The sequence below is a fragment of the Psittacula echo genome (genome assembly GCF_963264785.1).
Source record: "Psittacula echo genome assembly, chromosome: 4".
In the NCBI taxonomy this organism is placed as follows: domain Eukaryota; kingdom Metazoa; phylum Chordata; class Aves; order Psittaciformes; family Psittacidae; genus Psittacula; species Psittacula echo.
In genome coordinates this window covers 1,632,454-1,647,538 of record NC_137738.1, presented here as the reverse complement: position 1 = coordinate 1,647,538, position 15,085 = coordinate 1,632,454, and the positions used below count along the sequence as shown (strand labels likewise).

Here is a 15,085-nt window from a genome sequence, read left to right as displayed (position 1 = left end):
CCTACAAGAGGAAAAGGGACTTCTGCATAGTGCATTAACCTGAGACTCGGGAGATCCTAGTCTGCTGCTCTGCTCTGCAAGATTTCTCTGGTGGCCTTTAACAAGTTGCCTGTCTGTAGAATAGATATGGCATCATCATGCTGAACTGCGGCTAGGAGAATTAATGGTCTGTGTGTATAGAAGGAATAACGTGGTGTGTTCAGAGTTCTGATTTCATCTGTTTGGCAGGTGCCACCACAGTCAGAATGTTTCCATGCAGTTCAGGAGGCTAATTTGTGTCTCCTGAGGTACCCAGGAGGGGAACTGAGCAGCCTTGCCATCGGACTCCTGTCGCACTGGGGTTGAGCTGGAGGCTGCAGAGCAGCCGGGTCACATCTGTGCTGTGTGATTGGTCACTGAGTTGCTGCATGAAGCTGGCAGGAGAATAGCTGTGCTGCTTCCTCACCCTGCTGCCCAGGAGGGATTGTAAGCACAGCTTAAGTTCCGGATGCAGCAGTAACAGAGTAGTAGTGTGGAAACCAGAAACAACCACAAAACCCAAAAGCAACAACAATTTTGGAGTGCTCCAGCAAAGAATGGTGTGTTCCCTTGTCATTTGCTTTGCTTTCAGTAATCGCTTATTGTAGCTTTGTCCTTGAACAGGTTTTGAATGTAAAGAAGTCTCTGAAAACAAGAGCAGCATCTTGTATTGAAGCATGTAAACGCCTTGGCAGTTGTCAGGCAATTGAGAGTGACTCACTGCTTTAGCACCAGAGCCGGGGCTCATTTGGCAAGATGCAGTTTCAGTAACCCATACAGGCACAAGGGCCAGGTGTTTGCAGAGAGTGGAGGCTTCATCTAGCTCAGTGTAGCTGGATGTAGTGCAGGGATGAGCCCAGCTTCTCCCTGACCCCACAGGTGTGGGCTAGAAGTTTTCTCACATATAGCTCAGTTATCTTGTCTGCCTGACGACCACTTCTTCAAAGCTTTAATGTGGTAGATGTAGCCAGCGAATCATGGCTTCAAGAAGATAATCAAATGCAACAAGGAATGCCAAATATCTATTAAGACAGAATACTTCTGCCTTCCCTCTTAGGAATCCTGTTCTCTTGAGTCAGGTAAAGATGAGGTTTGTGTGCTGATGAATTACAATATCCCCTGTGAAGTAACTTGCCTCAGCTAACAGGGAGTCACTGCAGCATCCTGCTCCTCTGCTGAGTTCTTTGAGTCTGCATGGTACAGCAGCAGCGACAGCAGTTCATGGCCAGCTCTACACCCTTTAATGGCAAACCTGGGGCTCTTGTAAGGGAGAAGTTCTAATAACAAAATGAAAAGGATCTTCTTTTAATCCCCACTGCACCTGAACAAGGTTATATAAATATAGATGCAGGTGGTATAAATACAGAAAAAGGCAAAGAAATGAAAATCAGATGGTGCTGTTGTAACTCATAGTTTCCACAAGCTCGGTTCCAGACAGCATGTGCTGAGGGCAGCTGGCTTGCAGAACAGATGCTGATACACAGCCATGTGTAAGATAAATGCTGAACTATTGTATGGCTTACTAAAGTAACAGCTTCCCAAGTCATAGTATTCCAAGGATGATGATTTTGAGGAGCAGCAGTTTGAATTTAGCTGGCTTTAACCCAAACTAATGTTCTAGAAATAATCCTCTGTCCTAATAAACTAGCCATTTTGTTTACTAAGAAGTCATGTATGAAATGGCAAATGCAAAGTAAAAGGAATACAAAAGGCAAAATCTGTTTAAAATGATGGATCTGGCAAACTTTGCTGATAGAGAAACATCTAATATAGACCAGACTGGGCTTTTCCTAACTGGAGAAGAAATACCATCCGAGGGGCAAAAGGTGAATTTGGAAACACAATTGAAAAGATTCCTTTTACATCTTCAAAGGGTGTTTTCATTTGGTCCAACATCACAAGTGAAACCTACTTTATAGCTTGGAGCTGCTGTGGAAGTTATTGTGTCTGTCTCCATGGGAACAGATGCCCGTTAGCACTGAGCTCATGTCCTGCCATGGTCTGCACCACCGTGCACATCACACCACGCAGGAGTGGCACATCTCCCACTCCTCCCATTGCCCATCCTCAGCCTGCGGTCACATTTCTGACAAATCTTCCCAAGGGCCTTCTGAAAATTGAGAGGCCAAATAGGGATGGTTCCCCCCTCCCTTAAGACTCTTCTAGAAAGTTCAGACTCTGGCACTGTGATAGACGTAGATGGACTTAAGGTGAAACTGGTGATACCCAGCACTGCCCACGGTCTGTCCATGAGAGACGGGCCTCGCGCGCCAGCCTTTGCGCAGTGGAGGAAGATTTTAGTCCCCTGCCTCTTCTGTTGTTGAGCTTCGGGGAGCAGAGGGAGGAGAAGGCGGTTTGCAAGGATTTGCATCCTTCACCTCTTTTGCTGCAAGAGCTGGCTTTGGGAGATGGAGGCAGGCAGTGTATTTGCTGTCCTCAACCACTTTTCGGAGGCAGTGAGAGCACTCAAGAGTGCTTCCTCCCCTCTGTGCTGCCCTGCGGTGAGGACCCCCCAGCCTGCCCAGTTTAGTCTGGAGCAGAGAAGGCTCGGGGGGACCTTATGCCTCTGTATTGTTTTAAAAATAAGGAAGTTATGCTCTCTAAATATAAGCCATAAATGCACATGGGGAGCTAAAGAGCGTGTGGTACAGCGTGAGGGGGGTTAAGCTGAGATTATAAGGCTTTGCTGAGCTCCTAACCTGAGACATGGCTGCTCCTGGATACTGGTACCACTCTGAAATTCAAAACACGTTGTTTCAGAGAGGACTGGAGGTTAGGAGTTACCCATCCCCGTGGTACCAGTGGAAGAGGCAGCTTGCTCAAAGGCAAGCTCTTTGTCTTGTCTCTCTTCTTCCTCATTTCAGAACAATGGATCAAGGAGAAAACTGTTTTTCAATGCCCGTTAGGAGGAAGCAAGGAGATGTCACCCCAGGTATTTAAGTTTAGCCCAATGTGACATTAGAACATGGAAGAGGTAGAGATGGCAAAGCAGAATAGTTAAACGATCAATATTGTATTGATCACTTAAAAGCATGTTGAGGTACAGCCTGTGATCTGCCTCCTTTAAGCTACAGCTGAACCTGCCTCTCAAAATGAAAATTAAATGGTTTGCATTGCCTCAGTGAGGTGGAAAAACAGGAGAAGAGGAGAAAGCATAAATGAAAAGCTGCCTGTAAGATGAAATGAAACTTTTTCGTTTGGGGAAATGAAGGGTTAGGGTTACAAAGCAGAAGGAGGTGGCTATTAGATAAAACTGGGGTAGTTTTCAGGCTCAGGAAATTCCTTTTTGTCATTGATTTGAGGAGATGTAGACAATGGTAAAACTGCTCTCCAGGGCAGGTGCTGGGATGAGGTGCCATAGTCTCTCTCCAGCGGAGAACTAATGGTGAGGGTGTTTGCTAAAGCAGGAGGCAGAACCTAGGGATCCTACCTCCTGGTGAGAGCCTCTGTCTCCAGGTAGCAGCACCATTCCTGTCACCTACCTGAGGGAAGCTAGGGACCTGGGTTCCAATCCCTGCTTTTAAAAGCAGGGGGAATTCCTTCAGCCCTTCCTGTTGGGCTCGTATCACTTGCTTGGAAGTATGGCAGGCTGGCTCTGTAGCCTTGAAGATAGAATGCCCTGTTGTGTCTGTGTCCGAAGTGAAAGAGCAGCTCTCCCCAGAGTGACCTGAGCCATTCTGGCCTGTGTCTTGGTTGCAGAGAGTGGGATCTCTTGGCACAGTTGCCTTGTCACAGTGCAAACAAAGCTCTGGGAAAGGAGGGAAGTGGAGAAAGAGCTTCCCGTCACTGGGTTTCTGTGCATGTCAGAATTTGAACTGAGTTTGTGTGCAGGCTGGGTAGCCCTGCCCCATAATGTGGTGACTGGAGCATGCTCCTGAAAGGGTATTCAAATCCTTTTGGCAGAGGAAGAAAGGGGATTTGCTTTCTGCTGTCTGTGAGTGTTCTCAGCTACTCAGGAAAAAGAAGCCAACACTGTGACCCTGTAATACAAAAGTCAGATGCAGGCCCAATTTTTCTAAACAAAACCTTTTAACAAAGTAGTTGCAAATGCAGTTGGAATTTATGATGACTGAAATGGTGTTTGGAGATGCATATACCATTGTGAATACATATCTGTATGTGAGAGGTGTGATGCAAATGAGGGTGCTGAGGCGCTGGCACAGGGTGCCCAGAGAAGCTGTGGCTGCCCCATCCCTGGCAGTGCTCAAGGCCAGGTTGGACACAGGAGCTTGGAGCAACCTGCTCTAGTGGAAGGTGTCCCTGCCCATGGCAGGGGTTGGAACTTGATGAGCCTTAAGGCCTCTTCCAACACAAACCATTCCATGATTCTATGAAATAAAGGCTGGGCCAAAGACAGTTTTAGTCTCACATTTGATGATGCCAGGGAGTCTAGAGCTTGCAGTTCCAGCTGCTTGTGGTAATAGAGGTTGGCATATAGAGCTTTTCAATATTCGGATTTAATTTTGTAATACTTTTAATATGCGTGATCATAAAGATTTTTGTAATGATTATTTCAGTCTGGTTGTGAGGAAACAATGTGGCTGTGCTGAATTATCCTGGTCTTCCTCTTCTAGAGCAGTGTTCTTCTTCAGGGTAAATTTGGGAATGTTTAAGCGTGCTGAAATTACGACTGCCTTGACAAATTGTATTGAGGACCTCTCATCTGCAACTTGCGAGGGTGAACCTTTACCAGTCACCACAGAAAGGGGCATCTTGCACAAGTGACTTTTCAAACTGCTCATAAAGTTTTGTGTGGCTGACGGCAGGCATTGCAATATACAGCGCGCATGTGATGCCTTCCTGTGAAACAGGGCATTTTGCCTCATTGTATAATGGCATTTTGTTCTCTGTGTGTGTATAAGGTGAAAGACTAATACAATTCTAAGTATGGCTGCTATGCAAAGAGTAAATAATGACATTGGTCATATTCGGAGGATTGAGGAATTGCTGTAAACCACTTGGAGATGTGTGAATGAAATGCACTGAGAAGACAGAACGCATCCACCTGTCAGTATTGGAATCTGTATTTACCATGGCACCATGCTTTTACAGAACAAAAATACCTGAAACAGAGTCAGGAAGTACAGCTCTAAAGGATCCTCTCTGAGATTGTATGGAGGGATCTGTCAGTTCTTGGCTATTTTAACTAGCTCACCCATGCATTTCTTAGACAGGAGACAGCCATCAGTTGTGACACTTGACAGGAAGGGCAGCACCATCACCTATCACCAGCTGCAACTGGGCTGCAGCAGACTGGCAGGAACTGCTGGCTTAGAGATGCTCCTTGTAATGAGAATAGCTGAGACAACTCACTACAGTCAACTGTTTCCTTCCCTTCAAGGTTTTAAGCTCCTGGCTGTTAGGGCTGAAGAGGTTTGACAGCTGCTTTGGGAAATAGCAAACAAGGTACTTTTTATTGCTGGTTCTCATTCAGTTATTAACGGTTGGTTTCCTTCTCATGTGGTGTCATCCAAGAGGGAAAGGACAGACCAGCTTAGTGTCACTGGGCCTTTGGGTGTGCATGGTGCAGCCGTATGGGGTTACCTGCTCTGGTGGAAGATGTATTCTTCTTTATGCAGAACTGCAGGTTAGTTTGGTTTTCTTCAGTATTAGAGCTGAACTTTTAAGCCTGTTAACTTGAAGAGAGACACGTACAGATCAGTTCACGCTATCTCAGGCAATTTATGCAAGGAACCCTCAGCTGCACAAGCCTTGTCCATCAGGGACACAGAGCATTGTGTTTGTGTGGATTGGTTTGAGGGGGCATTCAAAGGTACCTGGATGACTGTTAAGCTCTTGGGACTGATGGTGCCTGATTGACCTGAATACATTTGAAAATGCATTTGATACCCTCTTGGAAAGTAAAATACCTGTCAGTCACTATAAGCCTAATGACAGAAAGCAGATGAATGAAAGCAGGCAAAAAAGTGCGTGAAGGAAAGACAAGGGCTAAGAGGAAATTATTGTAGCAGCAAGCTAGTGTAGAATGGAATCACTGACAACAAACTATACAAGTTAACTGTTATGTCAACACATCATTGCTTTCCTCAGCTCTACAAGCTCTGCATCTATTTCAGATCTCAAGTGAAATTGTCTCTGAGTTGGGGTGGGGGAGAAATCCCAAATCCTTGACTCACACAAATTGCCTGATTTCTTTCAGGAAATGCTTGGTAAATGGCAGGGAGCCACAGGGAGCTTGGGGCAACAGGCTCTGACTCTTGACAAGGCACGTTGTACACATTATATGACATTCTGTGTAGTTGTAATTCGGGTGACAGAGAGGTAAGTTCCTGCTGTGCCTTGGGCTCTCCTTAAAGCAGTTTTTGAGGCAGCATTGTCTGCCCAAGAATGAAGGTGCTGTGTTGATCTGGAGTAAAAGATGAGTCTGTATGAGCTGTTTGTCTGTTGTGCGTACACAGATCCAAAAGCACCCTCCGTGCTAAAAATGCATGAAAAAGCACAAACCCCCCACCCAAACAAACATGAAGACAGTATTTTATAGGTGTTGCTGCTGGAAACTGCTGACATTTGGCAGGCAGGGAGCACAAACGTTCTTTTTTCCTCATTTACTATAGACAAGAAGCTCCTGCAGAGCATTTCACATTCTGACAGACAGTAGTACTCAGGTGGGATAACATTCCCCCTTTAGATCTGGTATAATTGCCCCAAAGCCCTTGGCTACATGTTAGGTATTTGCTTGTAATAGCTACCTGTCCTCTCAGAATTAATGGAGTTCTACTAGATATTTAGCAATATACATTTCAGTGATTTTTCCTATTACTCTCTTGTTCTAAGTTAATGAAGGAGATTGCTAATGAGCTATAACGTGGTGTAGTTGTGAATGTCCATCCAAATTACTGTCACTGGTATGCATTTGGTTTTAGTTATGTGGTTGTCAAAGTTTACTAATGGCAAGGTTTTACAGCCTGTTTTGGAGAAGGCACATCTCTTGATGCCTCAAAACTTGCTAGGGAGCCTGTTGTAGATCAGGCAGTTTTTGTCTGTTACTTACACTAATGGACACATTACTTCCACTCTGGATATATAATTCTGTCCTATTTTCAGTAGCATTTTGGCAAAATCTGTTTCCTTTCCTCTCAGTACTCACACAGCCATGTATGCATGAATTCGAATGAGGAGGTTGACATAAAGGAGTAGAGCCTTGAGTTGTGCAGAACTTCTAACTAAATACTAGTGACATGATGAAACATTAATATTCAAGTCAATATTTCTGGAAGTTGTAATCAGGCTACTGCTATGCTGTCACAGAGGAGAGCTTCAGTGCTGTTGAAGCCAGTGGTGCTCATGACAGTAACAGTTAGCCCAGATGTTCTGTATAGACTGAAAACGTGTTACCTCTATTAATCTGCATAGTGGGGTTGCTCTTTCAATTACAAAGTTCTGTTTCTTCCAAGCAGTTGTGTATTAATGATCCAGAAGTCTGATTTTTGGACAGGAAGCAGGTACTGCTCTGTCTGAAGGGCAGGGTTGACTCTCCACAGGACAAGGACTTCCTGGAGATGTAAAAGGGCTGTGCCCATGCACGCATTGGCTTTTGGACTCTGTGTGTCTCAGGTATGCCTGAGGTTGACTGATAGCACTCCTGACACCAGCACTCCCTTACGGCCCCACTGCCAGGGCCTTCCCAATCAGAGTTTGCCTTGAGTTTTCAGATGATTACTCAAAACTAGAAATGTTTGGGGGTGCCTTGGAGAAATGTGACATTAACTGGAGAGAAGCGTGTTCCTCTTCGGAAGCAGAACCCAAACTCTGCTGGTGTAGCCTGTAAACCTAGAGGAAACTTACTGACATCTGCAACATTAGTGCAGACTTGTGCTTTTTTTGTGTAGCCCCAAGTCCCATGCACAGATCATTTTGAGATGAACAGGGCAGGTTCAGACTGGATAAGAGGCAGAAGCTCTTCCCTGTGAGGGTGCTGAGGCGCTGGCACAGGGTGCCCAGAGAAGCTGTGGCTGCCCCATCCCTGGCAGTGTTCAAGGCCAGGTTGGACACAGGGGCTTGGAGCAACCTGCTCCAGTGGAAGGTGTCGCTGCCCATGGCGGGGGTTGGAACTGGGTGAGCTTTAAGATCCCTTCCAACAGAAACCAATCTGGGATTCTATGATTTGCTGAAAGCCAGGGTCAAAGACAAACAACATGGGACTACAAATGGGGTAATTTGCATCAGCCTTTTAACAGGTATGTGGACTTTGAGGAGTGTGCCTTGAAACATAAACTGCATCATGGAATCTGCACCTCACCTGTTGTGAACGTGACCCATGTACTTACAGACCTTGTCACACCTCTGTAATCCAGAGGTGCACCTGACACTAGCATTTAACCCAGGAATTGTCTATGGTAATAGATAATGGAAGTGAAACCCATTGCAAATCTGGATGGAAAGCTTCATGAGCCTGCACTGTTGATCCTGTGTTTTGAGAGAAGGTAGGACCAGTAATTCCCTCCTTTCTGAGAAAGCCATCCCATGTAATTGCAAAAGACATAGTCTCATTTCTCCACCATTTTCCCTGACACTGCTATAGGGATTCTTCATCCTCATAGTCCATGTTGATCACACGGGGCTTTGGTTTCTTTAACATCAATGTCAAAAACATTTTTATTGTCAAGCCTTCTGTCTCTTTCCTTTTTGTTTTCTCCTGCTTTCTTCTTAAGAAACAAAAAGGAAGGTTGGCTCCAACTTTCATCGGACTAATATCAGCCTGAAGGTATTTTCATTGCTTCTTGGCAGATCCTAGGTGGACTGCATAATAATAAACGCCTTTTTGTGCTTGTTTTCCTCCCACTGAAGTCCATTTTCTTTGAGCACCGTCTGAAGTAATTTAAGCTTTTAATTGTTTATGATATCTGGCACTTCCAGCGCCTGCAAATGTTTCTGTATCCGTGAAAGACAATTATTATTAAGCACCAGAAGCAAACGCTGCCATGCTACTTGCTGTTAATGCTCAGAAAGACCTGCCAAATCTTGCAGATTTGTGCATGCTACAGAGGTGGAAAGACAAGAAGCTTGCGGAGCTAATAATAGAAGCAGCCTTGTGACAAGGACCCTCATAATTGTAACTCCCTGATGACAGATTCAAAACATTAAGAAATCCATATTTCTAACCGTTCCTGTGGGGTTTGAATCAGTTCTTACAAATCAAAGTTGCAAAGAAATTTGGATGGTTTTGCATAAGACCAAAAGATCCTTTCCTGTTCAGATGCAGACAGGTCTTTTTTAGCATCTGACGGGATAAGGTTTTCAGTATCTTTTTTGCTTTGACTTAAGCACGCCCTGATCTTTAAGTCTGTCTCATGCAGTTGTGGCACAATGGTTGCATTTACAATCAGTTAATAAGACCACAGTACAGTTGCTAATACATTACTTCCTCTCCCTTCTCTTGGTTACACCTTCCTGGGAGCATGCAGAGTGTTGAAGAACAGGACTTGCTATGATTGAACAGGCAGTGTCCTTCTAGTGTCGTTTGTGGACGACCAACAGTTGAGAGACAGTGAAACCCATCAGCTGCCTGTTCGTTACAAGAGTAACCAGAGAGAGTGGACTTCTTCATTCCCCATGTGCAGTGGTCTTCCCTGTTGTACCAAACCAACGTGCCATTTTTAGTTGTTTCGTTCAAACCTGGGCAAGTTCCAAAGTGATGTCAAATCTACATCAAATCTACAGGTACTACACACTAAATGGCACATCGGTCCTGCCTCTCCCTATGTACAAGTGAAGGGGGTAGTGAGTGTAAACCTTTGTCTGAAATAGGTGAACAGCCTGCTCAGGTATTTAAAGCTTAGATCTTCAAGACTTTATTGTCTTTTTTTCTGATGTTGTTTCCCTCTGGCACTTCTGTCACTTGTATTGGGAATGTTTCCTTAGTAGTGAGCGAGGCAGCAGTTCCAGATTTAGCCTGTGTAATTACTTAGGGTTGCCTAGGGATGCCTAAGGAGGCAATAAGAACAAAACTTTCCTGTGTGAGGTTTTTATGAGACTCCTCCTGCTATCATCTGATGCTGTACTTTTCATATTGGGTAAGACACTGTATAATCAATCCCTGCCTGCCCCTCTTCATGCCATGTCTGATTTCATACACCCCTGACATACTCTTCATGCTCCCACTCCCATCTCTGTGTAAAGGAAGCAGGCATTTAAATTACTGTGTCTATACTTGCATCTGGTATGATGAGATAGTGCTGTTGTAGAGCATGTCAGGCATTCCTCAGCTTTAATGGCCAACTTAGCACAGGTTCTCTGAAGTGTCTTCATGACTTCTCTTCCATATAAGAAATGAAACCTATTTTCTTTTCCTTTGTACTCGCACTCTTGTGGGAGCAGGTGTACGTACATCAGCATAACTACCACATTTTCTGATACTTTAGATGCTGCGGAAGCTGTTTAACCACTTAACGATTGCTTTTTCCTCAGTCATTGTAAGAAAACAGTCCATTTAAAACAGTTATTTGTATATTTATTTATAAGGACTCACATTTAATCTTAAAAAAAGGCAAAAATCCAAAATGCAGTTCTGTGAAGTATTTTCAGCTACTGCTGAGCTTTGCATAGTTATAGCACTTGTGCTTGCTACATAAATATGGAGCTGTCTTGAGAAAATATGGCACTGGGGAGCTTGCAAAAGAGGACACCAGTGGCAGCTTTGCCTGGTCTTCCCAAAGATAGGCTGCTCTCTGACTGGTGTCTGTCCAGTGTCTTAGGAGCTGGTTAACAGAAGCCAACCCAAGAGTTGGAGGCTGTGTCCCCTGGCAAATGTGCAAGGGTTTGATTTGCAATGCACGTGAATATATACCTGTAAAAGATGTCAAGCAGGATGGGAGGTCTGAGGCTTGTGCATGTGCGTTCACACAGGCGGTTGCTGCAGTGGTGTATTCGCCTTGCAGCTGGCGTTCATATGGAAAAAGGAAATTAGGGGTATCATGAGCATGGTAGCAGTTACCCATTGCAAAGGCACGTTCCTGGTTCTATTCCAGTCTGATCTCGTGAAGGTGGAGAAGTGGAGGTATGCTCAGGGCCATGAGGCTGACCACCACACAGTGAGAGAGCTGATGGCAGCTCTCCACAGCTTAGCATCAGCAGGGCTCATCTAAGGCAGTGCGGTGGAAAGCAGCAAGGCAGTAGGGTGATAGGCACCACTTACAACTTACCTCTCAGTGTTTATACACTGGCTAGTAAATGTGCTTTTTGTGTGCTCCACGGAGACCATGCTGCCTGCGGGATGAAATGCAGTGGCTACTACAAGTATGGGTTGAGCTAGGCGTAAGTTACTGCTTGAGACTTGTTCCATTGCCCCCTCATCTGTATGGTGCTGTAGCAGGGGCAGCTTCTGTCCAATAACTTGTCCGTTTGTGTTATGAAAGACAGTAATTACATAGGGAGAGGTACTGCAGTGGTACCAGAGTGGTAGCTGAGGTACTGAGCGGGCTGCATGGAGCAGGGCTTGGCCTAGACAAGGACCCTGTGAAGCAGCTTGGCCTCTACCTCTGTCAAGCACCCAAGTGCCTTTCCTGATGAGGCCTGTGATTGTGACTTCTGAGCATTTAAAGAAGACACACAGTCTAGATCCATAGGTCAGTGGGAGGTGTTCCTGCTCGTGGCAGAGGTTTGGGACTAGATGACCTTTAAGGTCCATTCCAGCCCAACCCATTCTATGGTTCTCCCTTCCCAGCGACTGCTATTCTTTCCATTTCTAAGGATTACGCTGCTTTCTACTGAGCTCACTGCAGGCTGAGTTTCCTGAGGGAATAAGAAAAAAAGACTGTCAATACCCTGTTTTCTTACTTTTATTTCACATTTAGTTTCCTAATTGCAGCCTGGGAATAAAATACCCTTCCTGCTAATTTTATTCTTTTGTATTTGGAAAATGCTGCCAAGTCTGACAACTTCTTCCTTCCAAAGACACAGTGTTAAGATGTTTATTCCCTGCTTCACAATGACAAATCTGTCAAGAAGCATTGCAGTCTGGAGAAACATGTATTTTTGCGTGTGCCAGTGAAGCAGTGCTTATTATGTTCAGTTTAATTTAAATCTGTCTGCGATAGAGGGATGGCTTTATTTACACATTTCCTAATAACTGTTTGAAGCTGAAAGTTATTTCTGCACTGCAGTGTAAGGACATTGAGTGGATTTTCCCAAAAGCAGCTGAAGAGATTAAGTATCACTGTTCAGTAGAAGCAGGGGGTTACATCTTTTATACTCTGTATTGGAAACGTCAGGTTAAGGGACCTCCCATTTTCAAACCAGCTACTTCTGGTTCTCCTTTAATACCGCATTGGAGTTCTCTGTCTTGGAAGATGCCAATACCAGTGTAAAACACATGTTGAAGGGAATGTGTTGTGGTCTACTCCAGGGAAGAAGCATTGCCTGGCTGCACTTTGGGGTTGTGTGGGGCACTTACGTCAGCACCATGAGACCATTGGGCTGCTCCCACAGAGATTGCTTTGCCTACAGGCTCAGGAAGATATAATTAGGAATATAGACAGAAAACTGATGTTTCTTTGTGCAAAAATGCCCCCTTTTCCATAGAAATAAATAAATCAAGACACGAAGCTCTTCAAGCTTCTGCAGTAATCAAGCCATGAACAGGTCTCACAGAACCCACTCCTCTATTGTGGGATTGACTTGAGCTTTGCCTCCTCCCTACACCCCAAGCTGCTTCTAGAAAAGGGTGTGGGAAGGAAGGAAAGGCAAGAAGCACTTTGCAAACTGCTGTTGGAATCTGTGCTGTATTGGCCTCATCGTTGGTCAAGCTGTACTAAAATAATATCAGACCTTTTGCATAGCACGATAAATGGCATCACTGTATCCTGGGCTGCGTCAAAAGGAGCGTGACCAGCAGGTCGAAGGAGGTGATCCTGCCCCTCTACTCTGCTCTCGTGAGACCTCACTTGGAGTATTGTGTGCAGTTCTGGTGTCCTCAACATAAAAAGGACATGGAACTGTTGGAACAAGTCCAGAGGAGGCCATGAGGATGATCCAGGGGCTGGAGCACCTCCTGTATGAAGATAGGCTGAGAAAGTTGGGGCTGTTCAGCCTGGAGAAGAGAAGCTGCGTGGAGACCTCAGAGCAGCTTCCAGTGCCTGAAGGGGGCTACAAGGATGCTGGAGAGGGACTCTTCATCAGGGACTGCAGCGATAGGACAAGGGGTGATGGGTTCAAACTGAAAGAGGGCAAGTTCAGGTTAGATCTAAGGCAGAAATTCTTTACTGTGAGGGTGGTGAGGCACTGGAATGGGTTGCCCAGGGAGGTTGTGAATGCTCCATCCTTGGCAGTGTTCAAGGCCAGGTTGGATGAGGCCTTGGGTGGCATGGTTTAGTGTGGGGTATCCCTGCCCAAGACAGGGGGGTTGGAACTGGATGATCTTAAGGTCCTTTCCAACCCTGACTATTTTATGATTCTGTGATTCTATGAAACTGATGTAAGAGAGGGGAATGGCTCTTTGTAGTATGAGAAACTTGGTGCTAAACTATCGAGTCATGAAAACAAATATAAGAAGTCACTTGTAACACAAAATAGAACAACTTTGTGGTTTCATTTTATTTCCAATGGCGCTTCCTTGCTGCCCTCTCACAACTGCAGAAATCTTGCTCTGCTTTCTTTTTTCCCTGGTGATATAAGACAGATGGTGTATGCTCTTAAATAAGGAAAGACACAAGATAAGACACTTGAAAATGTTGCTGTAAATGTGCAGAGATTGTGCATTTGTCAGTTAAAATAAATTCTTTCCAATAGCTCTTTCTCTGCTTCCACCCCTCAACAATGTGCAGTTAATCACAGAGTTGAAATCTCCTTTCCCCTGTAGATCGTGTTCCGGAAGATCAGCGATGTCAAACGTGAAGAGGAGGAGAGAATGAAGAGGAAGAACGAGGCGCCTCTGATCTTGCCCCCAGACCACCCTGTCCGCCGCCTCTTCCAGAGGTTCAGGCAGCAGAAGGAAGCGCGGCTCGCAGCAGAGAGGGGCCGGGAGCCAGATGACCTGGACGTGGAGAAGGGGAGCGTTCTAGGGGAGCACTCCTCAGCCCGCTCGGTGGTCAAAGCCAGCGTCGTGACTGTCCGGGAGAGCCCGGCGACCCCCGTGTCCTACCAGTCTGCTTCCACGTCTGGGGCCTCTGACCAAGCGAAGCTGCAGGCCCCGACGTCGGACTACGTGGGATGTAAAGTGACAGGGGACTACCCCCGACGAAAAGGCTGGGCCAAGTTCAAAGACGCCTGTGGGAAAGGTGAAGATTGGAACAAGGTGTCTAAAGCAGAGTCCATGGAGACTTTACCAGAGAGAACTAAAGCTTCGGGAGAAGCTACCCTGAAGAAGACGGACTCTTGTGATAGTGGCATTACAAAAAGTGACTTGCGCTTGGATAACGTTGGGGAGACGAGAAGCCCGCAGGACCGCAGCCCGGTCCTCACCGAGGTCAAGCATTCCTTTTACCCCATCCCAGAACAGACTCTTCAGGCCACCATGCTGGAAGTGAAACATGAATTGAAAGAGGACATCAAGGCTTTAAACACAAAAATGACCAATATAGAAAAACAGCTCGCTGAGATCCTTAGGATATTAACCTCAAGAAGAAGCTCCCAGTCACCACAGGAGTTGCTTGAAATATCAAGGCCCCAGTCTCCAGAATCAGAAAAAGACATGTTTGGAGCTAGCTGAGGTGTTTCTTTTAACAACAAACAAAACCCCAACAAACAAAGAAACAGCCCCCCTAACATTTTAAATGTAACCTTTCTTGCAAACGAGCGAGGGACCAGTTCACTAAAGCATGTTCCCCGTGTCCAAAAAGGTACGGTACCAGGAATTGCAACGTCACGTCAAGATGGCAGCTGACTCTGAAGCCTTTTTGACAGCAAGGGTACAGTTTTTCAAGTTTCTTTTCTCCATTGGTGCCCATTTCCCTCCCCAATCCCCCTCTCTCCCTCAGGATGCTGGAATAAGAATTCTGACAGCAGCAGCCGTCCCCATGGGCGCCAGGTGACCGCTGGGGGTTTTGGAGCATGCCGTACATCGACAGCTCGGGTTTTGCCTGCGTGAATAAGCACTTGCCAGGGTGCTTGT

At 45.6% G+C, this 15,085-nt stretch overlaps 1 protein-coding gene across 1 annotated transcript in view; it reads left to right on the top strand.

Moving 5' to 3' along the window:
- The window catches only part of KCNH1 (potassium voltage-gated channel subfamily H member 1), a gene marked incomplete at both ends in the record, with an annotated part of 176,237 nt that extends 161,554 nt beyond the window's left edge, over nucleotides 1-14,683 (top strand). Inside the window, one exon of the mRNA XM_080616670.1 lies at nucleotides 13,835-14,683. Coding sequence (XP_080472796.1) covers nucleotides 13,835-14,683 — 849 coding nt within the window. The remainder of the gene's footprint in view (nucleotides 1-13,834) is intronic.
- Nucleotides 14,684-15,085: the final 402 nt, after the last annotated feature.